Raw genomic sequence first — 26,507 nt, forward strand, 5'->3', positions numbered from 1 at the left:
CTCGTAATTACCATGACCCATAATCTCGTGCCATGTCTGAATATCGTGACTGGCCGTCCCGCTATACACATCATCATTATAGTTACATTGGTCGTAGTCATTACACTCCATTTTCAGATAAAATACTCTCTGGTACATCTTTATGTCAAACCGGGTACCGTCAGGTTCTACAAGAACATTTTTACCTTTATCGAAGGATACCTTGGCGCCGCTTGCAGTAGCAGCTATTACAGAGAATAGTCCTTGTGGGAACGATGGTACATATAGAGCGTTCTTTAGCGTCACCGTACGCCGGCGCCCCCTGCTGTCCGTGAGGCATACCTGTGCGTCTCCCCTCTCTTGTGCCAATCCGTAGATGCGTCTACCGTCTGCCAGTTCCATGCAGTGAACCGACTCCTGTCGTTGATGACATGGGACGACACGCCCGTGTCCACGATCAGTCTCCTTCTCTGGGCCCGCTGCATCTGGGCCGGTCCGGCGATGCCCGCCGTCTGCGCTCCAAAAGCGCAGTCTTCTTGTCCCGTTATCCTCCGGGCGTCGCCTCGACTCGCCTCGCGTCGATCGTCGCCGCCATCAATTCTCCGGGCGTCATCTCGATTCATCTCACGTCGATAGTCGCCGCCGTCGTGTCCGCTGTCGTCATCCTGTCCACAGCCGTTATCTTGTCCGTAGTCGCCATTCCGTCCGTGGCTTTCGTCTCGCCTGTAGTCGCCATTTTGTCCGTGGCTTTCGTCTCGCCTGTGGCCGCCATCTTGTCCATGCGCGTATCGCGCGCTCTGGTTGTGTTTCTTTCTGCACGCTCTGTCTGTGTGCCCCGTGGATTTGCAGAAGCTACACCAGACAGCCTTTGTGCATTCGCTTCTCCGATGGCCTTTATCTCCGCATCGCCAACACGCCAGGTCCGTCGTAGTCCTGGTTCTCTCTCTTGGCGTCTCTCGAGTCTTTAGCACCCTCTCCCCCTCCTCCGCGGCGGCTGGGTGGGTGTCATCTGAGGCCTCGAAGTTCCTTAACTTAGCCTTGAACTGTCCCAACGTAATGTCTGTTGAACCGTGTGTTATCAGGAGTGTGAACGGTTTGTACAGCTCCGGTAGTCCTCTCATCATCATCGCCATCATTAGCCCATCGCTCTGTGCTTCTCCGGCACTCCTCAATGGCGTCGTGATTTGCTCCGCTCTGTTGACGTATTCGGTCACAGTTTCGGTGATCCCCTTCCTCAGGCCCGTTAGTGCTGTGTAGAGGGCCACGACTCTGGGTCTTCCTCGCCCGATGAAATGCTCTCTCAGTATCGCCAGGCTTTCTCGGCCTCTGTCTTTATTGTCGCGGAATATCAGCCCCAGGCTGGTGTCGTCAAGCATCTGCGCTAACTCACAGTACGCGTTAGCATTCCGCTGGTCGTCCAGGGCTTGCTCTTCCGCTGTCAGTTCTCCGGTGGGGGCCCCCAGGATTGTCTCCTTCAGTCCCACCCTGTGCATGCAGGTTTTCCATCCTCTTCGTTAATGGTATGCTTAGCTTTTACTCTGGTCGGCCTAGCGACTAGCCACGCGGTGCTCCCGGCTCTATCCTAGCCTATAACTTCAGCTAAGCTTGATACAGTACCTCCACTATTTCGCCCGACCGTTATCTAGGCCCATAACCTGTTAACAGAACTCACTTTAGGGCGACAATAATGTGGTCAAGAGGCATGGTTTCTATCTTGTGCCTGAACTGGCGTGGCTTCTTTTATTCACATATAAGCAGCAGTTGTACAACTCTTCTCTCTTTGAGAGACGTTGGAGGAGAGAACGAAAGGGGTGGGCACCTTTCCTTTTATAGTTGCCCTAAGGTAGAATACCTGGGTGGCTACGCCTAGAGCGCTCTCCAGTGGGGACAGATATATATGCACCAAGGCAATCACTGGTGGAGACAATTGTCTACACAGGTAAACAGTTACTAGTGTAAACAGTCATGTACAGTTAGACAGTTACTAACAATCCTATACAGAGTCTCTTATCTCAACAAAGCATTACATCACGCGCAGGAATGTGTTATAAGAATTAGAGCATGCCTAGGGGTGGTTGTTAGACCCCCCTAGGCATGCTCTAATTCTTATAACACATGACTACAAGTGGTGTAATGACTTTTATACAATTGCCGAATTCATCCAACCTTATTGCTATACAATAAACACACATTAATTGAAGCATAATGGAGATTTATTCACAAAACCATCAGCAGAACCATCAGTCAAAAAAAAGAAAAAAGAGTTGCCTCTGTGTCTAGAAGCAGCTGGGAGGTGCGGTGTTTCAAAGCATGCCATCTAACAGTGAAGTTAGCGGTTGTTATTGGATTGATTGATTGATTGAACATTTTATTACAGATAGACAGTGCTAAAATTTATTTTTTTTAATCTAGTTTTTTTCCCCATTTTCTATTTTTCTCCCATCCCAATTTCGTATTATCCAATAGACCTATCTCAAACCCTGCCACAACTGTCGCTTACCTCGGACAAACTTTGTTTGTCCGAGGTAATAATAATAATAATAATAATAATAATAATAATAATAATAATAATAATAATAATAATAATAATAATAATAATAATAATGCATTCTATTTATAAGGCGCCTTTCAAGGCACTCAAGGTCGCCGTACAACAATTTAAAAACAGTTAAATTCACAATCACAATCCATTAAAATATAAAAGAAAATTAAAAATATAAAATCAGACAAAATAAAATCAGACATACGCCTGCCTAAACAGGTGGGTTTTGAGGTGGGTTTTAAATGAAATGATGGAGTCAATGTTCCTGATGTCGGGGGGGAGGGAGTTCCAGAGGCGAGGGGCAGAGCAGCTGAAGGCTCTTGACCCCATGGTGGACAGACGGGCTGGGGGGGCGGTCAGGTTGATGGAGGAGGCAGACCTGAGGGACCGGGTGGGAATGTTGATGTGAAGGAGGTCGGACAGGTATGGAGGGGCGAGGTTTTGAATGGCCTTGAATGTATGGAGGAGGATCTTGTAGTCTATGCGGTGTTTAATGGGAAGCCAGTGTAGTTGGCGTAGGACGGGGGTGATGTGACTGATGACAGGGGTTCTGGTGATTATACGGGCAGCAGCGTTCTGGACCAGTTGGAGCTTATGGAGGAGTTTGTGGGGGAGACCAAAGAGAAGGGAGTTGCAGTAATCTAAGCGGGAAGTGACGAGGGAGTGGACCAGGATTGCGGCGCTGTTGGGAGTGAGTGAAGGGCGGAGGCGGTTGATGTTGTGAATGTGGAAGTAGGCGGACCAGATGATGTTATTGATGTGGGAATGGAATGATAGGGTGCTGTCGAGGACGACACCCAGACTCTTGACCTGGGGGGAAGGGGAAACCAAGGAGAAAGCATGCCATCTAACAGTGAAGTTAGCGGTTGTTATTGGAATGATTGATTGATTGATTGAAAATTGTATTACCAGATTGCAGAATGGGTACAATACAGTACAGCTCAATACACACAATTGTTAAGGAGATGCAGACCAGAGAAAGACTTTCGTCTTGTTTACATCAGGGTCCCCCATTTTCAATGCATCATAACATATATGACATACATGATATACAGATAGACAGTACTGCTACATCTATACATTTATGACATACCACTACCAGATTTACAAATACAGTAGGCCTACTGTTTTTGTAGGGTGATTATTGTTATGTTTGTTGTTTCCAGTATTCCTAACTAGGAATAAACAGGCTAGGCTAGGGTTTCTTTACTGGCTTTTATTTACGTTGTCTATCCGTACATCAAGGCACTGTCTCTGTTGTGCATCCGTACATCAAGCTCTCTTCCTGTACCCCGGTCCTCGGTCCGGGTACTACCACAACAGGGCGGAACCAATCTTATGTATTATAATATCAACACAATTATGGTTTATTTACATTGAGGTTCTGGGGTCACATGGAGTGTATTATATCGAATGACTGTATGGTTCTTAGGGTTCCTCAAATTTGTTCTGAGCTAGGGAAGTCAGCCTTTTCCTTTGATGCCTCTAACTCATGGAATGTCCTTCAACTCTCGCTGAAATTGGAGGTTCTCCCTTCCCTTGGAATGTTTAAACGTATGATTTCAGACCATTGTGTGACTACCTGTAACTGTTTTAGTTGATCTTTTTAAATTATTTTGAAACGTTTTAAGTTTTTTACTCTGGTGTTTAAATTTCTGTGAATATTGTTTTTATTATGTACTGTACAATCGTCGTTTCTGTAAATGAGGGAAACCTCAGATGCTTACGATTTTAAATAAAGGTTGAAATTGTTACACGCCCAGACCTGCTCAGGTCTGGGAGGATCAATGCCCCAGGGTCATGCCGCCATCTAGCGGTCATCTGCAGAAGCTGCAGTCAACATTGACCCTGCTTGCTCAGATTAATCATATTTTATTGTGGCAATTAGTGTCTATGTTAGAAGTGTTGTTTGTTTAGGTTTTCTCTGTGTTGGCATTTTGATTCTGTGTGTTGTTTTAGTTTAGTCCTTGTTCGGGATTGTTGTTTATTGTATTTGTTCTAGTGTCTTCTTCCCCCAGGTGTTTTCCATTGTAATCAGTGTTAATTAGTGTTTATTGCTTGTGGTTTGTTGGGATCTTTGTGGCGTCATTGTCTCCTCGTTTTCCCTGTGTCGTACCTGCCTTCCCTGTCGTTTTCTTGTTTTCCTTCGTTGTATTAGTAGTCCTTGGTCCTTTCGTTGGTTTTGTAATCTGATTGTGTTAGTACACTTCTCCTCGTTAAGCATCACCCCTCGTCTCTGCCTCCGTTTCTTTCTCCTGTCTGCAAACTGTGTTCTCACCTTCATCATCACCCTCAACCCTAACAGAATGACGCCACCATCTAAGAGCACAGCAGACAAGGTGGCCGATACCATGACGATCATCCGGAGCATGGTGGACGGTGATCTGGAGCATTACTCACCTGCCAAGTGGGTGTTTCTGCTCCGGATGATCAACAAGGTCGCAACGGAGAGTCCGACACAAGAGCCAGCGATGTGGGTTATGGCCAACCACGTCGCTACCCTCATGGACGGGTTTAGGTCGCTTGCTACTGCCCTACCCACCAGCCGAATCCCAGGTATGGTTCCCATGGCTGGCGTAGCCACATCAGCTAACCGGCTCCCCATCGTTGGCTCAACCCCATTTGCTAGCTTTCCCCCCGCAGCTAGCCAGCCAGCTAGCATAAGACTCACGGTCAGCCTAGCTCCTAGAGCTAACCAGACGTCCACAGCTAGCACAGTCCCGCCCGTTGGCTTCGCTCCTGCAGCTAACCAGACGTCCACAGTTAGCACAGCCCTGCCCGTTAGCTTCGCTCCTACAGCTAACCAGACGTTCACAGCTAGCACAGCCCCGCCCGTTAGCTTCGCTCCTACAGCTAACCAGACGTCCACAGCTAGCACAGTCCCGCCCGTTAGCTTCGCTCCTACAGCTAACCAGACATCCACAGCTAGCACAGCCCCGCCCGTTAGCTTAGCTCTTGCAGCTAGCCAGGCTTCCCCAGCTAGCACAGTCCCCACTGCTAGCTTAGGCTCCAGATTCACGGTTAGCCTAGTTCCTGAAGCTAACCTGACGTCCACAGCTAGCACAGCCCCGCCCGTTAGCTTGGCTCTTGCAGCTAACCAGACGTCCACAGCTAGCACAGTTCCGCCCATTAGCTTAGCCCCCGCAGCTAACCAGGCCTCCCCAGCTAGCACAGTCCCCACTGCTAGCTTAGGCTCAAGGTTCACGGTCAGCCTAGTTCCTGAGGCAAACCAGACGTCCACAGCAAGCACAGTTCCGCCCGTTAACTTAGCCCCCGCAGCTAACCAGGCCTCCCCAGCTAGCACAGTCCCCACTGCTAGCTTAGGCTCAAGGTTCACGGTCAGCCTAGTTCATGAAGCTGACCACATGTCCACAGCTAGTACAGTCCCGCCCGGTAGCCTAGTTCCTACAGCTGGCTCAGGCCCCACGGTTAGCCTAGTTCCCGCAGTTCGCAGACCTCCGAGGCCTAGCAAGGCTCAGAGGGCGAGCGGGGCTAGTACCGCTAACAAAGCCTCCACAGCTGATCCGGCCGTCGCTGCCAGCCTGGTTATGGTCAGCGTAGCTCCGGCTGTCACCGTTCCAGGCTCCTCATCTCCGGATCCTACACCAGGCCTCGCCGCCGAGACCGATCCGGTCTCCGCGTCCTGCCCAGCCTCTACACCTGGTCCGGCTGCTACACCGGCTCCCGGCTCCTTGACTGGTCCTGGCTTCTCGTCTGATCCTGGCTCCTCGACTGGTCCTGGCTCCCCGTCTGGTCCAGCCCTACGCCGTGATCGGCGCCCTGGTCCTCGCTGTGGTCTTCGCTGTGGTCCTCGCCGTGGTCTTCGTCGTGGTCTTCGTCATGGTCTTCGCCATGGTCCTCGCCGTGGTCTTCGCCGTGGTCTTCGCCGTGGTCTTCGCCATGGTTTGCGTTGGATCCTGCTCCGGGGGTCGTCGACGCCGCACCTCCGGTCCAGCTCCCCTCTCCAGCTCCCTGTTTCTCTCCCCGCCTCCCCTCTCCGGCTCCCGGTTTCTCTCCCCGCCTCCCCTCTCCAGGCCTTGGTTCCCATCTCCACGCCCCCTCTCCGGGCCTCTGCACCCGTTTTCAGCCCCTCCTGGGTTTTTCGCTCGGGCTCCCGGCCCCAGGTCTCCGGGTCCTCTCCCTGGGTTCGTTCCGGCGTCCCGGCTTCCTGCTTCACCCGTGTCCGGACGTTGTTCTCGGGGGTCTGGAAGCCCCCCAGTGAGGAGGAGGTACTGTTACACGCCCAGACCTGCTCAGGTCTGGGAAGATCAATGCCCCAGGGTCATGCCGCCATCTAGCGGTCATCTGCAGAAGCTGCAGTCAACATTGACCCTGCTTGCTCAGATTAATCATATTTTATTGTGGCAATTAGTGTCTATGTTAGAAGTGTTGTTTGTCTGTGTTGGCATTTTGATTCTGTGTGTTGTTTTAGTTTAGTCCTTGTTCGGGATTGTTGTTTATTGTATTTGTTCTAGTGTCTTCTTCCCTGAGGTGTTTTCCATTGTAATCATTGTTAATTAGTGTCTGTATTTATTGCTTGTGGTTTGTTGGGATCTTTGTGGTGTCATTGTCTCCTCTTTTTTCCCCGTGTCGTACCTGCCTTCCCTGTCGTTTTCTTGTTTTCCTTCGTTGTATTAGTAGTCCTAGGTCATTTAGTTTTTTTTTTTTTTTTTATCCACTTTTTCACCCATTTTCTATATTTTTCTCCCATCCCAATTTCGTATCATCCAATTCAACCCTCCCCTGTCACGAACACTGTTTCTTGCCTCCCACAAGCCGGCTGCAATGTGGACTAAGTCATACATAGCACAAGTCCCCTCCGGTACTTGAGGTAACAGCAGTCACATCTTTTCACCTGCGCAGCTCGATCTCTCAGTGGCGAGGAGTAACGCGTGGGAGGCTCACGCTGCCCCAGACACTTCCTGATTCTACTGCGCAGGCGCACCAACCGACCTGTAGGAGTCGCTGTCCACAACGCCCGATCCCCACCCATCAGTTTCCCACCCCCTAATACGGCCAATGTGTATTAGTACGGACGACCAGCTAAACTGAAAGCAAATGTGGAGCGCTGGGCTCGAACAGGCAAGCCCAGCGTCTCCAGAATTCGTGGCGAGCGCCTTGCCCACTACGCCACGTAGCCGCCCATTTCGTTGGTTTTGTATTCTGATTGTGTTAGTAAACTTCTCCTCGTTAAGCATCACCCCTCGTCTCTGCCTCTGTTCCTTCCTCCTATCTGCAAACTGTGTTCTCACCATCATCACCCTCAACCCTAACAGAAATGAAATATACGAAATAACAACCGTCGGATTTCCTTTTTAAAGCATTTTCGGTGATAGAAGTGAGTGGGGAATAGTTGCGGGACGCCAAGATGTACCCACAGTAGAAAGCTCGCGTGGATCCTTATTGGTTCTTTTAATACAGCGTTTTTTAAATCACATGAAACAAATAACCTCTGTTCTCCTTGCAATGCACCCGCATTTCATTGTATACTTGTATACAAGAGCTGCTTACCGCCCAGCAATTCCATCCATCTTTCTGGCGAATGCCCGTTCGTTGGAGGGTAGGATGGATGACCTAAGGGCAAGGGTCCGGTTCCAACGGGAGATGAGAGACATCAACATCATGTGTCTCACGGAGACATGGCTCACGTCGGCGACTCCGGACAAAAGCGTCTCTCCCTCGGACGCCTTCACCGTACTACGTGCAGATCGAACGGCTGCCTCAGGAAAGAGCATCGGCGGCGGGGTCTGCCTCCTCACGAACAATTCCTGGGTTAATCCCGAAGGGGTGCATGTTCTCTCGAACTCGTGTTCCCCGGACATGGAACACCTTTCTATCCTGTGCCGTCCGTTTCACCTCCCCAGGGAGTTCACCGCGGTCATCATGACCGCCGTATATATTCCCCCACACGCGAATACGGGCAAAGCACTGGGAGAACTACACGATCACCTCAACAGACACCAGATCAAACATCCGGAGGCAGCGATGGTAGTGGCCGGCGATTTCAACCAGGCAAACCTGAAGAAGGTGATGCCGTCCTTTTTTCAGCACATCGCCTGCTCCACGAGAGGGAAGAACACACTCGACCACTGTTATTCCCCGTTCAGAGCCGGCTACAAGGCAGTAGCCGCTCTCCGCCATTAACGGGGCCCTCAAGCTCGAGTGACCACGACTCCATCTTGCTATTTCCCACATATCAACAAAGATCACGTGACACCGTCGTGTCACGTGAGACAAAGAAGTGGACCGACGAATCAGAGGCCACGCTCCAGGACGTGTTAACAGACACGGATTGGGATATGTTCAAAGGAAGCGCCTGATTTCGATAATCACTCCTGATGATCCTCTAGCGACAGGTGCGTCCGGAAGCGGACGCCCAAACATGGGCAGCGCCCAGCCATTGGGTCGCTACGTAACGTCCATCAATCACCAAGCCCAGGGGTGGCTTGGGGTTGCCACAATATGCTCCACTAAATTCCATGGCCGAAAGGAACAGGAAGAAGAAAATTCTTATTTGTACCTGCCCCTATACAGTACACTGATAAGACTAATTGCAATGTTTACCAAACCAAACAGAATGTACATACCAAATGGAAACATCAACACAATTAAATTAACATAAATAAATACATTTTGTGTATCTATCAGTTAAATTGCATATTTATGTTCATTCATTTATACACACACATTTATCTATATATTTATATAATGTATTATTCTATATTGTACTTCTATATAATTGTATTATATTTATTTTATTATAATTATTGAACATTGTAATGTTTGCTGGAGCCACTTCATCCAGAACGGCACACCCCGGTCAGAGAGCGGACACAGACACAGAACAGTCCTTTGTAGTTTAATTAGGATCACATGCTTGAATGAGAGTGATATCTCAAGAGTGGGTTTCATCCAGTTTGTAAGGCTGGATGAACAATGAGTAATTGAGTGAGTGATTTCCATCCAGGTTGTAAGGCTAGATGAAATAGTGAGAGATTGAGTGAGTGGTATTCTGCAACAGATAAGCAGAACATACAATAATTAACAGAGGTACATAAAATTAGCAGAGGTAAAGGTCATATGTATCATGCACTATACACTGCCTGCATTAGGCTGCTAGGTGACCCATATGCACGACCACGACTAGTCGCTACCCCGTGCCAATGCGTGTCATGTTCGGTCCATGCGGCCAACCGCGCCAACGCTAGTGCTAACATGCCAATGGAAATATGCCATATAGCATAACTAGCTGGCTAGCATTAGCTCAATTAGCGGCACGAACCAAACACAACACAAAGCAGCAAACCCCAAGTCATAATCATACACATAAGTCACAGCATCCTAACAACACACAATGCAGGCTACATATGACATTTATCTAACATAAACCACAGGCACTACATTTGGAGGCTGTTGGTAACTTACTTCCTCAGGAACGCACTCTCAGTCTGCAATGGAAACACAGGTGATGGCAATTCACCACCTGTATTTAATTACCAGACTAAGGACCCTTGGGCTGTCCAGAGAGATGCCTGACTCGTGTAGTATAATTAGCTGCGTTAATTATACTTGTTTCTAATAATCAGTGTTTATTTTACAATATAAACTTAAATAATTCAATCGAAATCTCGCCTAACAGACCCTTTAAGCCAGATAGGAGTAAAAGTGTGGCTTAAAGGGCAATAAATTGGAGCACAAGAACCTAAATTTAAATACAGACAGTGGGTCTCCACCTGGCAAACATAGAACAAAGGGCTCGGCCGGAATTACATCAACTTGTGAACTATTTGAACAAAGGGTGAAATTCAACCCCGAAACTGGAGACAATGCGTTGGCCTATGTAGGTGTTAAACATTCAGGTCACATGGTTAGGTAACCACAGCTGAGTAAACCTAGCTATGGTGGGGGAGATTGCTTGCTCTGAAAATCATTTGAAACATGAATAAGAAATAACTTAATGTAATAAAGCGTCAAAGTATTATGTGTAAAAGAACAAATCTGGGTGCCTCCCCCATAGAAAAGTCCACACAAAGACGACAAAGTGTTTTAACTGTATTTCAAACTATGAAAATGTGGTTTTAATTAAATATGGTTTTCAGCACATCGCCTGCTCCACGAGAGGGAGGAACACACTCGACCAGTTATACCCCGTTCAGAGCCGGCTACAAGGCGGTAGCGGCACCGCCATTGACGGGGTCTACAAGCTCGAGCGATCACGACTCCATCTTGTTATTCCCTGCCTACAAACAAAGATCATGTGACGCCGTCGTGTCACGTGAGACACGGCACGCTCCGGGACGTGCTCGCAGACACGGATTGGAATATGTTTCAAGGAAGCGCCAGTGACGTCAGCGAGCTCGCAGACACCGTGGTGAGCTACATTACAACAATAGCTGATAGTATTGTCCCCACGAAAACCAAAAACCAAAAACCAAAAACCGTGGGTGGACAGTACTATCAGAGCAGCTCTGAACTCTCGCACCACTGCTTACAACCTGGGCAGAGAGTCAGGAAACATGGAGGAGTATAAGGCTTCAGTCTATACTCTGCGCAAGGCTGTTAAACTTGCTAAGAGGACATATGCTGATAAACTGGAGACACAAATGGCACAAAACGACACAAGAGGCTTATGGCGGGGACTGAAGACAATAACTGACTACAAAGTCAGCGCCCCCTCAATATCAAAAATGTCGAGCTGTGGATTATAAGAACGACATTAATTCAAGTAACTAAGTAAACTGTGGAAGATTGGAACGCAGTATCCTGGACGCTTCTCCCTCTGTGAAACTGCCTCTCTCTTGTGTATCGAGAATACTATTGAAAGTGTGCATTGTGACTCTAAACCCATGCACGGGGGACTTGGCTTTTTTCTGATTGTGCTCTCCCTTGCAGGCAGGAGGACATTACGATACGCCCTCGCTTCGAGTACACTAAATCCCCGTTGCAGACAGACCGTTTTTAGCCTGAAGGCGTGAGGGGCTGCGAGAGCGGGAGGGGGAGGAGACCTCCCGGTCCTCACCTTCGGGCCCCGGTCTTAACTATCTTTTTGTATGTTTGTAACCCAACGCTGCTACTGCCCAAACGTATAGGCTAGGACGACGTGGAGAGGAGCATTCTGGCCTATGGCATAACCCTTAGTGTTCAACATCCCCCACTACCATACAGCCCCCTTATCTTTTATATATATATTATATTCAGTGTTCATTATTTTAATATTACTATTCATCATTCTGTGCCGTGCCTCCCTGGGATAAATAGTGTGATATACGCCCAGGCTTTTGCCGTGAAGTTGAGAAAGTGTGTGGTGATACTTTGGACGAATAGTGTGATAGTGTCCAGACCTGTGTGCAGTGCAGCACCTTCCCTCATGTGTGTAGTGTTTTAGGGGCAGGTCAAGTAGGTGGGTGGGAATAACAGCTGGGGGGGGGGTTGACCTATAGTGCAGGGAGCATCTCTGTTCTTAACTACCCTAGCCCTAAGGGCATGGTATTTTAGTTAGTCTAGTAAATTGCTATTTAAATAAACTTATGAATTCATGTGCTATATATTATATTTTGTAATAAAGTGTTACCTATTGTATCTCAAACACTCTCTCCTTGTCTTGCTTGTGGTCTTGGGGAAATCTGGTATGGGATGATCAGCTGAGCTCTTTGGGAAAGTACACCCGTGCGCTTGCACCTCCTAGCTGTAGACTGGGGTACTTTCCATTGGGGTTCTGGTGACATTCTTTTGGCGTAGTCGGTAGGATTTCCCCATAGTCCACAGCAAACATGGCAGATGAGAATCCTATAGAAACTGGGTTACTAGCAGTAATGATGCCCTGGTACTTGGGGTCACATTGGGTTCCTAAGTTTAGTGGAGAAAAGGGGACCACTAAATTCAAGTGCTCAAGTGGAGGCCTTTTTGCGAGCACAAACTTTACCACCCCAACAGGGAATAGACTTCCTGTTTAGCTCCCTTGATGGCCCCGCACATAGAGAGGCCATGCTCCTCCCATCAGCTATTAAAGCTTCCCCCCAGGAAGTAATCAGGGCATTAACCCTGAAGTATGGGGACGATAGGTCTTCCGATACCCTTCATGAGGGGGTTTTCAACTGTAGGCAAGCTGAGAAGGAAGGGATAGAGAGGAGTTCACCCTGCGACTTCGAGAGTGCCTTTACACATGGCGAATCAGTGACCCAGATAATGCAGGAGAGGAAAACAAGAGCCTGCGGGCACAGTTTGCTAAAGGCCTGCGGGAAGGCCCCATTAAGCGTGAGCTCCTACGTCACCTGAGACGAAACCCTGAGGCAACCTTTGAGGAGGTTCGGCAGGAGGCGAGCTCCATCGAGCGAGAAGAACGAGCCTCTACCGAAGAAGTTGCGGCCTGCCAAACCCGAGCTTCCCAAGCTATCCCACCTCCCGGCATAGAGGTATTACCCCCGAGCGGCCTGCAACAGCTTAAAGACTCACTACGTATGGAACTACAGAAAGAACTACGTGACCAGGTAGCACTGCTGGGGAGCACCCGCGCAGAGGAAATACGGAGCCAGATGCAGAGCTCTGGACGTGGACCCGAGCCCGCGCAGAGGTGGGGACAGGCAGGCCCTCCAGCTAGACCTTCTGCCAGGCCATGCCAGCGCCCTGACAACCGGGAGCCTCGTAACTACCAGTGGGATGAGCAGGGCCGGCCCATCTGCAGAAACTGCGGGGAGGCAGGCCATATCGAGAGGTACTGCATACATAGGAAGGCACCTCCCCCGGATTTTAAGCGGTCCCGGTCACTACAGGGCAAGTGACCGGTCCAGGAGGTATGATGGAGGCCCTGCAGAGACCGACAGTGGTGGGGTGCTGTCGAGAAGTGGAGGTCCTGATTCAGGGCAAGAAGATACCCTGTGTGCTGGACACGGGTTCACAGGTGACTCAGTTTGACCAATCATTCTTTCAGCGCCATTTCGGTGGCGAGGTTCTGGATTTCACCTATCGGCGGCATTGAGGTACTGGGTCGAGGGGTGGTGATTGTAAATGATGACTGTATTAGCACTGAGTATGGGCTGTTGGGCATGAACGTTAAATCAGAGTGCTGGGAGGGCCTATTTCACAAGGGACACCCAGGGCAGGAAGCTTTTAAGTCCACTGTCCCTCCAGCGGCCAGGAGGGTGTGGGAAAAGGCGTTTACATTTTGCCAGCAGGTACAAGGCACCCCCCCCAGCAGACGTGGCCAGTGGCACGGCTAGGCTGCTGCGACAGGCCCCTGTCCTGGTGCCCCCGGAATCTGAGATCGTGGTCTGGGCAGATGTTACTCCGTGGATGGGTCGCCTGGACTGCCCTGTGCTGGTGGAAGACCACACCGACCTGGTGGTAGGAGAGCGTGGCTGGCGAGTAGCTTGGTCCCTCAGCTGGGTACGGGGAGGTAAGGTGCCACTGCGTATTTGTAACCCCCATCTCTCCTCTGTGCTAATCCCCCAGCAGTGCTCCCTGGCCACGGTGTCACTGGTCCCCCTGCAGGATATACATGGGGCCAACCATCTGATTCTGACAGACACCGCCCCCGGGGTGGTAGAAGTGGATGTGCGTCGGGTAGCTGAACCCACCCTGGCCGACCACCCGGCCCTGGATCTGAGGGGGGAGGGACTGACAAGGTACCAAGAAGTACAGCTCGCTGCCCTGCTGCACCGATGGACCCATGTATTCGCTGCACATGAGGAGGACTTCGGGCGTACCAAGGTGGTTCGACATAATATCCCCACTGGAAACGCACCACCGATTCGGGAGAGGTACCGTCCGATTCCACGCAAGCTATACGCTGAGCTGACAACACTGCTGCAGGGGATGATCGACAGCAAGGTGGTGTGCGAGAGCTCCAGTCCATTCTGGTGGTTCTGGTGACACAGACAACACCCGTCTCCCTCACAGGACGGCGTTACCAGAGATACAGTGGCGCCGGCAGCGAAGCTTTATGCGGGCTGCTGCCGCCTTGAGCTTGGGCTAAAAAACATGCAAGCTCGCACCCCTCGTGCCGGGAGGCCAGTCCACTTTCTTCTTGAAAGGCGGGGGCCAACGTCCAGTGCGGCTAGCAGAGGGCATCCCTCCTCAAAGACTTGGGACTCTGTTAAAGTTAGAGGTTCTATGTAGGATTGCTAGTAACTGTCTAACTGCATATATAACTGTTTCCAATAGAGGGCGCTCTAGGCGGAGCCACTCATGATACCACCAGGTGGCGAGTATAAAAAGAGATGTCTCCTCCCCCTCTACCTCTTTCCCCACCAGCCTCTCAGTGAGAGGAGAACTCATGTGCTGCTGCTCATACCATGTGAATGAATAAACCACGCCAAAGGCTAAAGATAGAAACCATGCCTCTTGACCACATTATTGTCGCCCCATAGCCAGATTCTATCAACAGGTTATGGGCCCAGATCACGCCGGGGTGAAATAATAAGGGTAGCAAGCTTAGCTAAAGTATAGGCTAGGTTAGCACCGGGAGCACCGCGTGGCTAGACGCTAGGCCAACAAGAGCTAAAGCTACGCCTACCATCAACCAAGAGGATGGCGACCAAGGGAAGGAGCAAATGGCCCTCATTCAATGGAAAAGCAGAGGACTACAAGCTCTGGGAAGAGCGCATGTTATGCTGCATGCACGGTGCGGGACTGAAGGCGACGATCTTGACAGCCCCCACGGGACCACTGACGGCGGAAGAGCAAGCCTGTGTACTGTGAGTTAGCGCCACTGCTCGACGACACAAGCTTGGGGCTGATATTCCGCGACACTAAAGACAAAGGCAGAGAAAGCCTGGGGGTGTTGAGAGAGCATTACATCGGGCGAGGAAGACCCCGAGTCGTGGCCCTCTACATAACACTAACAGGACTGAGGAAGGGGCACACCGAGACGGTGACCGAATACGTCATCAGAGCTGAGCAGTCCATGACGGCATTGAAGAGTGCAGGAGAAGCACCAAGCGATGGGCTAATGATGGCGATGGTGATGAGAGGACTACCGGAGCTGTACAAACCGTTCACACTCCTGGTAACACACGGGTCAGCGGACATGACGCTGGGACAGTTCAAGGCCAAGTTAAGAAACTTCGAGGCCTCAGAAGATACCCACCCAGCCGCCGCGGAGGCGGGAGAGAGGGTGCTGAAGGCCAGAGCGACACCAAGGGAGAGGACCAGGACCACGGCGGAGCTGGCGTGTTGGCGATGTGGAGAGAAAGGCCATCGGAGAGGCGACTGCACAAAGACTGTCTGGTGTAGCTTCTGCAAATCCACAGGGCACACAGACAGAGCGTGCATGAAGAAACACGACCAGAGCGCGCGATACGCGCATGGACAAGATGACGGCCATGGACGAGACGGCGGCCATGGACGAGACAGCGGCTACGGACAAGATGGCGGCTGTGGACAAGATGGCGGCGACGGTCGACATGAGACGGATCGAGACGACGCCCGGAGAATAACGGGACAAGAAGACTTCGCTTTCGGGGTGCGGACAGCGTGCATCGCCAGGCCGGCGCAGCTGCAGCGGGCCCAGAGGAAGGCACTGATCGTGGACACAGGTGCGTCGTCCCATGTCATCAACGACAGGAGTCGGTTCAAGAACTTTGACAACACTTTCCACCCGGAGAGGCACAGCATGGAGCTGGCAGACGGGAAGCGCACCTACGGGTTGGCGCAAGAGAGAGGAGACGCACAGGTATACCTCACGGACAGTGGGGGGCGCCGGCGTACAGTGACGTTAAAGAACGCTCTCTACTTACCATCGTTCCCACAAGGACTATTCTCTGTAATAGCTGCTACTGCAAGCGGTGCCAAGGTATTCTTCGATAAAGGTAAACATTTTCTTGTAGAGCCTGACGGTACACGGTTTGACATAAAGATGTACTAGAGAATGTATTATCTGCAAACAGAGTGTAATGACAACGACAAGTGTAATGATAATAATGATATGTGTAGCGTGACGGTCAGTCACGATATTCAGACATGGCACGAGATTATGGGTCATTGTAATTACGAGGATTTACTGAAACTGCAAGCAGCGTAGACCTGACAAAAAATGTGTAGTGTGCAAAATGGGGAAGTTTACCCAATCGAGAAACAGAAATCCCACAGAAAAAGTAAAGGTACCACTTGCGCTAGTTAACACGGATCTAGCCGGTCCAGTAAGCAACAAGTCCATAGGAGGCTTTAGGTATGTACAGTCTTTTACAGATGTGTGCACAGGAGCAGTGTTTGTTTACTTTCTCAAAGCAAAGAGTGACACACTCCAGGCCACGGAGAAATTCCTGGCAGACGTAGCCCCTTATGGTAACGTAGGATGCTTGAGGTCCGACAACGGAACCGAGTTCACAAACAGAGAGTTCCAATCATTGTTGAGAAGGTACAAGATAAGACACGAGACATCATGTCCATATCCCCCACACCAGAACGGAGTGGCAGAGAGGAAATGGCGAACCCTTTTCAAAATGGCTAGGTGTAAGCTAGTAGACAGCAACTTACCTAAGAGCCTATGGCATTATGCGGTGCAATAAGCCGCTTACACCAGAAACAGGTGCTTTAATAAGCACACGGGCATCACCCCGTATACAGCACTGACAGGAAAGAAGTGTAATCTAGCTAGAATGCACCAATTTGGATCAGTGTGTTATGCGTACCTGCAGGACAGGGGAAAGCCCGAGTCCAGATGTGAAAAAGGACTCTTTGTAGGGCACGACAAGGGAAGCCCCGCTTTCCTAGTTTATCATCCCGGTAAAGGGAGAGTGCAGAAACACATGCTAGTCAAGTTTGTCACAAAGACAACATGTGAGAGCGAGACACAGACAGAGGAGCCAGAGCTGGACTCCAGAGTAAGGTGTGTAGAAACAGAGACACATCAGCCCAGTGTACTTAGCACGGTCGTGCAGGCAGACAGTCAGCCACCCCCAGAGGGCGATGACGAGGAGCACCCGAGGGTGACGTCAAGTGCCCCAAGCAGTGGGACGTATCCCTCAAGGGAACACAAACCCCCAAAGTATCTGACAGACTATGCCCGGAAAGGGAGTGACGAGGATGACAGTACACTTACCACCGTTGATTACTGCTACAGGGTAGTCAGTGGGGTACCCCCGACCTTTAAAGAGGCCATAGTGTCCCCCGAATCAAGTGAATGGGAGAGAGCAAGAGATGAGGAGATGAGGTCCCTAGAGGACAACCACACCTTTACTCTAACCAAGTTACCAGAGGGCAGACAGACAGTGGGAGGGAAATGGGTGTATTCAACCAGTTACCAGAGGGCAGACAGACAGTGGGAGGTAAATGGGTGTATTCAATCCAGGAGGGTATTGAAGGCCACAACAAATACAAAGTATGGTTCGTAGCTAATTGCTTAAATGCTGAAGGAGGGTACTCCATGTTTAAATACTGAAGGAGGGTGGCTACACTGCTTAAATGCAGGAGGAGTATACTCCAGGTTTAAATACGGGAGGAGTAGAATCCAGGTTTAAATACTGAAATGGATCCTATGTTTAATTCCATGTTTAAATACAGAGGTGGATGACTTACCATGTTCTAAATGATTTAATTATGTGGAAAAGATCCTGAGATGTTTTGACTGATGTAAGAGATGTATAGAGAGGCTGTGGGTAGCCTCATTTGTTAGACAACCTGTACTCGCCCTGACCTATGTTTTGTAGTGAGTGAAAAATTGTCACAGCATTTTGCTGACCCCACAGAGAAGCATTGAACTACGTCAAAAATATGTTTTTCGTTATCCCAAAAGTGCAGCACAGTGATACTATCAACCTGTGAAGCCGAGTGTATGTTTCTAGCTATGACTATATATGAAAACTGTTGTTTATCTAGAACAACTGCTCGAAGTGATGAACACCTATGTATATATGAAGACTGTTGTTTATGAGGACAACCAGGGAACCATTGTGATTGCTAGGAACCCAGTGTGCCGACATAGATGTAAACATGTCGATATAAAATATCATCTCATCAGATCTGTCATCAGAGAAGAAAGAATGACACTGATTTATTGTCCAACGGACGACATGGTAGCAGACACTATGAGGAAACCTGTTCCAAATTGAAATTGAAGAGATTTGCAGAGGTCATGTTTAACGTGTGTAAAATATTGACTGCCATACTCTTTGATGTTTTTGGATTGTATTATTTTCTTTGTAAAATGTTTTCGGAGAAGTTATCCAGTGTGCTAAAACAACCCTAAGTGGGAGTGTTAAATTTAGAGGTTCTATGTAGGATTGCTAGTAACTGTCTAACTGCATATATAACTGTTTCCAATAGAGGGCGCTCTAGGCGGAGCCACTCATGATACCACCAGGTGGCGAGTATAAAAAGAGATGTCTCCTCCCCCTCTACCTTTTTCCCCACCAGCCTCTCAGTGAGAGGAGAACTCATGTGCTGCTGCTCATACCATGTGAATGAATAAACCACGCCAAAGGCTAAAGATAGAAACCATGCCTCTTGACCACATTATTGTCGCCCCATAGCCAGATTCTGTCAACAGACTCGAACCCAGACTCGAACTCGGGGCTCCCAGGAAAACAAAGCCTCTGTTTTCATGGGGCCTACATTTGACATAGAAACTGTACATTGGAGGAGGTTGGGTAGGTGGGGTGGGGCTGTACATTGGAGGTGGGGGGGGGGGGGGGGGGGTTTGGTACATTGGAATACTGACAAAGCCATGCTTGGTCTTTATTGTACAACTGGGTTAGGACATTTGTAGGGGCCAGTTTTGAATTGCAGTCTCCCGTAGGTGTTCTTTGAGAGTGTTTTTGAAGGTGGGTAGTGATTCACATTCCTTTACAGCTTTGGGTAGGCGTTCCACATTGTTGTGGCATAATTGCGAAACGTGTTTAGTCCCTTGTTTGAGCCGAATCTGGGTTTTACATGATTTGTGGAGCTCCCTCTGGTGTTGTGATCGTGGTATTCACTGACCTTTGGGAAGTATTTTGACATGTACATGGGTACCTTGGTCGTGTTTACTTACTTACTTATCCCCATTACGCCGGCTGGCGCATAGGGCAGCAACAACGTTTCTCCACTTGCATCTATCTTTGGCCATCTTCTCTATGGTCCCCCAGCTCTGGTGGTTTTGCTGGAGCTCCTTCTCTATAGTCCTATGCCATGTCGTTTTAGGCCTCCTTTTCTTTCTTTTGCCTTCTGGGGTCCAGTGTAATGCGACTCTTGGGATTGCGTTGGTGTCCATTCTGAGTATGTGGCCAATCCAGGTCCACCTTCGTTTATTAATTATACAGTGCATGTCATCTTGTTGGGTAATGTTGAGGAGGTTATTGTTGGAGATGATCTTGGGCCAGAATGTTTATTGTAGTTGTCTCTTATACATATTTAAATATTTTTTATTTTATATTGTTTTAATGTACAGTATCACATTGTATAACCAATGAAAAGTGCATTTGCCCACTTGACATGATTGATTTTGAGAAGAAAATGGGAATTGTTAATATAATAGGTTACTTCTCAACTTTGGAGTGCAACAGAATTCTACTCCAAAAGAAAAGTTTCCAAAATGGCTTTAAAAGTACAAGTTTTCCCAACTTTTTCTGACAGCTGGCCAAAGCCTTCAGCTTTGAATGATGTAAACAAGGATGTAAACAGGAAGTAGTCTGAATGCCCTGTTTGTGTCTGATTGGATGACTCGTTTGTTATCGCGGCAAAGGTATATATCACACTAGCGATTGGTTCATGTGGTAAAGTGGGTGGGGTCAATACAACTTTGTAGTGTGGAGCTCGCTAGACAGACAGCTGACTGTCGTCTAACGTTACTACGAACAGCAGCACTCTAGAAGTTCTGAAGGTAAAGTTAAACCTTTCTTTCTACAGTCAGTGGATCATTTCGTGAAGATCTCATTGTAACAACGTATAGTTGTACTGACACTACCTGTACTAGCTGTCAACGTTAGCAGCCCGCTAAAGTGCACGTTATTAATTAGATGGAAGGGTAACGTTAGCTTATTCATTGGCTAACGTTAGCCAGAGCTTGTTACTGTCATCATGTAACCATCGCTAATGTAACTGTACTAGGCAATCAGACAGAGACGACAGATCCTGGTCCAGTAGTTAGTTATCGACCAAGTGAATGAAACCAAGAGTTAAAGGAACACGCCAACATGATGGAAAATGCGCATACTGTCTTCTCCAGAGTCAGACGAGAAGATTAGGTACCAATCCTCTCTGTGCGTTCAGTCGAAAGCTGGCATAGCTTAGCACAAATGAACGCAGCGGATACGGACCACTAGCCCCCAAAACACATCTCATGGAGTTTTAAGTTAGGCTAGTGGTCCGTATCTGATTCCCTTCATTTATGCTAAGCTAGGCCATTTTACACAGCCGGATAGCTTTCTACTGAACGCACAGAGAGGACATTTATATGTATATTCTTGTCTGACCCTGGAGAAGACTAGTACGTATAAATTATTTCCCATACTGTCTGCATGACCATTGACATGTATGAATAGTTGGAGCACCCCCAGAGGTATTCCAACAATGAGATGTGAGTGACTACTATGAATTGAAAATGGGGGAGGGGGACCCTGATGTAAACAAGACAAACGTCTTTCTCTGGTCTGCATCCCCTTAACAATTGTATGTATTGAGCCATACTGTATTGTACCCATTCTGCAATCTGTTAAATAAAGTATTCATTCATTCATTCATTCATTCATTCATTCATTCATTCACAGCAACCGAAGCAGACTCCCAAAGGGTCTTGTGTCAACTTAGCCTGAGACAGAGAGAGAGAGAGAGAGAGAGCTTGTTTTCAAATCCCATTATTTTCTGTCCAGGATGGACTGCCAGGCAGACGATGAAGGACCCCTGTGTAGCTGGGCTAGCACAGCCTCGGTGAGTAGTACCATACATTTCAAACCAGTGATGTGGGGTGGGGTGGGTAAACGGTTATCCTACTCTCTACGGGTGGATTTTGAGTCTGAATGATATGCCGATAGGTGCCATCCACTGATGTTACTGGTGGTACTTTGTATGTACTGTACCTGGATGCACCCTCCACTATACTACCCTTTTAAGCGGACAGTACGTCATTTACATTGAGTCATTTAGCTGACTCTTATCCAAAGCAACTTACAAGTCAGCAGGAAGGGTAAAACTCTGGCAGCTAAGTGGAAGTAAGAGTGTTTGTCAAACAGTGTCGAACTTCAGTGCTACATTCTTGAGTGCATAGCATAGTAGTATATACACATATAAGCATATACCGGTAAGCATAGAGCGTATAATACATAAAAGCTCTGTGTATGTATTCTTTTTATTGAAGTATTACTCTACATCAAATGTTATCTATAGCACCTTTAACTTGTCCTATCATCATAAACATGTTTTTTTTTATTTTTATTGTGTAGGTGTTGGTAAACAGCAAAATGAGTGCACGAGTGCAGCAGTTTGTGGAGGAAAGGCTGCAGACCACCATGGTATGAAACACATTTTGACTCTCATAGCATTATGCTCTCATTGGGGCAAGATGCACAGTAAACTGTTTTTCTGATTACTATTATTACTGGTTTGGGAACTTCAGTCTTCCCCTGAAAATGATCTGGCTCTCATCACAATCAATTAAATAGACATTGCTCTCCTATTGTTTTCATCTAAAAGTTGTACTATGTACAATTTGCATGTTGTGGCTGTGAAAGGTAACTGCACCGTGTTTAAACATGGAGGGTAAGAGAAAATGGTAACACAAATACATTTCTTCAGGCAAGGTAACACTGTTGTTTTACATTAGTGTTGTTCCCATTTTATGCTCTAGAAATGAAACCTTAGCCTTTTACACATTTCGCAGCACTGATCAGACCTGACCAGAGGAAACTTTATGGGCATTTTCACAGTTTCCTGCATTGCTTTTGGGATGGTTTTCACTTGTTCAGCCCAACTCCATGATTTAACTTGCTAATGAAGCAATATTCATGTTTTATGGTTGTGCATGGTCATGACTGCACATTTAAACATTGCTGCACCTGCTAGTCCACACTGGAAATACTAGTCGTTTAAACAATTTTCATTGTCTTCGATGATACGTCTGCACTGAGTTTGTGGAATGTTATGACCCAGCCCTTGGCCACAACAAAAATGGAGACGCACACAATATAAGGGGGAAATTAACTGATTTATTAACTAAAAGTATATAACTAAGAAAACTATTTACAAAAAGTATATAACTAAGAAATGTACAATGGGAAGTAAATCAGTAGTGTAGGTGCAATGGAGAGTATGGTGAGGTGAATGTTGTATAGTGTAAAATAAAGAAACCAAAAAGACAAAGTTTGGGAGAGGAGACACACAGACTGGCGGCGCTACAGGGATAAAATTGAACTCCAGTTTGAACAAGCTGACTCTAGAGCTATGTGGCAGGGGCTCAAAACGATGACAGACTACAAAGGCGCCTCCCTCAAACTGAACAGTGACATCTCCTTAGCAAACGACCTCAATACCTTCTATGCGAGGTTTGATGCTGGTAATAACAACACCAGCTCACAAGCCTCGGCAATGGGGGGGGGGGGGGGTCGGCTGCTGATGGAGGCGCAGTGTTCAGGGTAACAGAGCATGAGGTGAGGCGGACCTTTAAAAAAGTGAATATCAGGAAGGCAGCAGGTCCGGACGGCATCCCCGGCCGCGTCCTAAAAGTCTGTGCCGACCAACTGGCCCCAGTATTCACTGACATATTTAACCTGTCCTTAGAACAGGCTGTCATCCCCACCTGCCTGAAGAAGTCCACTATTATCCCTGTACCCAAAAAATCCAAGCCTGCTTGCCTCAACGACTACCGCCCTGTAGCTCTCACCTCCATAGCCATGAAGTGCTTTGAGAAGCTAGTAAAGGGCTACATCTGCTCCTCCCTCCCCATCAACATGGACCCCCTGCAATTTGCATACCGCCCCAACAGGTCCACGGAGGACGCCATATCCCATGTGCTGCACACAGCAGCATCACACCTGGACAAGAGGCAGGGGAACTATGTGAGAATGCTATTCATCGACTACAGCTCGGCATTCAATACCATAGTCCCCTCCATACTCATAGCCAAGCTCAGGGACCTGGGCTTGGGCTATGACCTCTGCCAGTGGGTCTTGGACTTCCTGACTGGCAGACCCCAGGTGGTGAGAGCAGGCAACTGCACCTCCTCATCCATCACCCTCAACATAGGGGCCCCCCAGGGCTGTGTTCTGAGTCCCCTCCTCTACTCCCTGTACACACACGACTGTGTGGCTCAGCGGAGTAGCAATACAATCGTCAAATTTGCTGACGACACAGTGGTGGTGGGCCTGATCTCTGCCAACGACGAGAGGGCCTACCTGGAAGAGGTCAAGGTCCTGGCGGGATGGTGCCAGGAAAACAGCCTCTCCCTGAACGTCAGCAAAACAAAGGAGATGATTGTGGACTTCAGGAGGTCGGGGGTCAAGGACTACAGCCCCCTCAGCATCGACGGGGCACCGGTTGAGAGAGTCAACAGCTTCAAGTACCTCGGAGCCTACATATCCGAGGACTTGACATGGACCACACACATTAACAGTGTGGTGAAGAAGGCACGACAACGCCTCTACTTCCTCAGGCGCCTAAGGAAGTTCCAAGTCAGCCAGAAGATCCTTAAGAACTTCTACTCATGTACAATAGAGAGCATCTTGACCGGCAACATCACCTCCTGGTTTGGGAATAGCACTGCAAAAGACCAAAGCAGACTACAAAGAGTGACACGTTCAGCCGAACGCACAATTGGAGGGGGGCTCCCCACCCTCCAGAACATTTACTACAAGCGTTGCAAGGGGAAGGCTAAGAGAATTATTAAGGACTCGAGCCACCCGAACAACTGCCTCTTTGAACTGCTGCCGTCAGGCAAGCGATACAGGAGTCTCAAGGCGAGCACAGAAAGACTCAGAAGTAGCTTCTATCCCCAGGCCATCAGGCTGCTAAACGAACAATGAATGAACACTACACAACAACAACCACCAAACACACATAGCACACACATCCACACGCACACACTCACTTTAAACAAACACACTGTAGCACCCACTACACACACTTTATAGCACACACCCACTTTAAACAAACACACTGTAGCACCCACTCCCCACACTTTATATTTATGGATGAAGGATTGCACTACAACTCGTACACCTTACTGTAAATTGTACCTAAAATTGTACCTCATCCCATTTCTGCTTTGCACTAGATAGTACTGTACATTAGTACACTGCATAGTATTGTGTATTGTATATTATATGGTAACTCAGAACATTGTACATATGTCTATACCGAACAACTGTGACCTCATTTTCTTCTTCTAAATTCATGCTATATTATGTTATTATGTTATTTGATACTATCTTGTCTAGCACAGTCTCTGGAGCGTAACAGTAAGAAGCATTTTGTATGAAAGTATTCTGTACTTCTGTATGACAACTATTAAAGAACTTGAACTTGAACTTGAACTTGGTGACCAATTTCCTCTCTGCATGTTCAGTTGAAAGCTATCTGGCTGCAAGCTAGTCTAGCTCAGCACAAATGAATGGAAGCGGATATGGACCAGCTAGCCTAGCTGTTGGCTAAAAACCATACCTGCAATCTAATCACTTTTTTAGGTGACCGTAACTAGTAGGGGTGGGAATCACCAGTTTCATCATGATACGATACGATATAGATTCTTTGGACAACGATACGATATTTGCCGATATCACAAAGTCTCTCACGATACAATACGATACGATTAGATTCAGGTGCCTGCGATCGATATGAGATGATATCATATGCCCATTTAACACAATCGGTAACATTTAGATCAACAAAAAAAAGGTAATGAAAATATCATTTGACATTTGTATTTTTGAGCTCGTCCAGACATTTAAAGGAAAATCAATCTATTGTTTTTAATACAAATAGACCTCCTGTTCACTGTAAAGTGCCACATTTTTATATATTGAGCTTTAAACTTTAAGCTACATTTTTTGGAACTCAAAACTCACAACCTCCCTCTCCCAAACCGTTCCTACAACAATTTGTTGATGTTGCATGATCATGTATAGGCCTACATTTATTATGTATTATATTGTTTATGTTTAAATAACATTTAAACATCAAACTCCTCTGACCTCATCTGGTCTTTCCAAAGACGCGCGCACACACACACACAGAAAGGGAGAATGCTATGCTGTAACATCTACACACACGGAGCTACTGCTGTTGTTCTTGGGCGGATATGAGACTCGCCACAGGATTTTCAAAATAAGAGTATCGATATGAATCGATCTTATTGCATCGCATCGATCCGATTCGATTGTTGATAATTACATCGATGTATCGATCTGGATCGATGTATCGTCCCACCCCTAGTAACTAGTGATGCACCGATGTGAAAATTGTGGCCGATACCGATAACCGATATTAATATTGCTGTTCTGGCCGATACCGATATTTACCGATGTCGATATCTCTGTATAGAAAACACTTTTTTATGATAATCAAATAAAGAGCTATTTTCCAAAACACATAATTTTTTTTACTTTTGTAACTTATTTTCAGAAATGACTGATATTTTGAAACTATTTAAGGCCAAAACATGTAAAAAGAAGAAAAAAAATATAATTTTTTATTTTTTTTTAAAATATCGGCCCTATCTTGATATCGGACCGATACCGATGTGTAAAAAAACCGGCCATATCGGCCGATATTATATCGGCGGCCGATATATCGTGCATCACTAACCGTAACCTTTTTATCTCAAATTAGGGCACTTAAAGTGAATGAATGATTTCTGAGTGGTTTTGTGTCCCGTCACCTTTTTCACTCATGAGTTTGCAGTTATGAAAAACACCTCTCCTGGACTTTTAAGCTAGGCTAGCTGATCCGTATCCCCTTCCATTAATTTGTGCTAAACTAGGCTAGCTTGCAGCCGGATAGCTTTCTACTGAACCTGCAGAGAGGAAATTGGTATCTATCTATCTTGTCTGACTCTGGAGAAGACAGTATTGCACATTTCCCATAA

The 26,507-nt window shown here is 47.7% G+C and overlaps 1 protein-coding gene across 1 annotated transcript in view; it reads left to right on the forward strand.

The window, feature by feature from the left end:
- Positions 1–20,246: 20,246 nt before the first annotated feature.
- Positions 20,247–26,507, forward strand: part of LOC311237168 (patatin-like phospholipase domain-containing protein 7) — a 147,796-nt gene continuing 141,535 nt past the window's right edge. The window contains exons 1-3 of the mRNA XM_084324977.1: positions 20,247–20,315; positions 21,304–21,361; positions 21,874–21,942. Of these exons, the coding sequence (XP_084181103.1) occupies positions 21,305–21,361; positions 21,874–21,942 (126 nt within the window). The 5' untranslated portion in view covers positions 20,247–20,315; position 21,304. The remainder of the gene's footprint in view (positions 20,316–21,303; positions 21,362–21,873; positions 21,943–26,507) is intronic.

Source organism: Notolepis coatsorum, assembly GCF_963971535.1.
Source record: "Notolepis coatsorum genome assembly, chromosome: 11".
NCBI lineage: Eukaryota > Metazoa > Chordata > Actinopteri > Aulopiformes > Paralepididae > Notolepis > Notolepis coatsorum.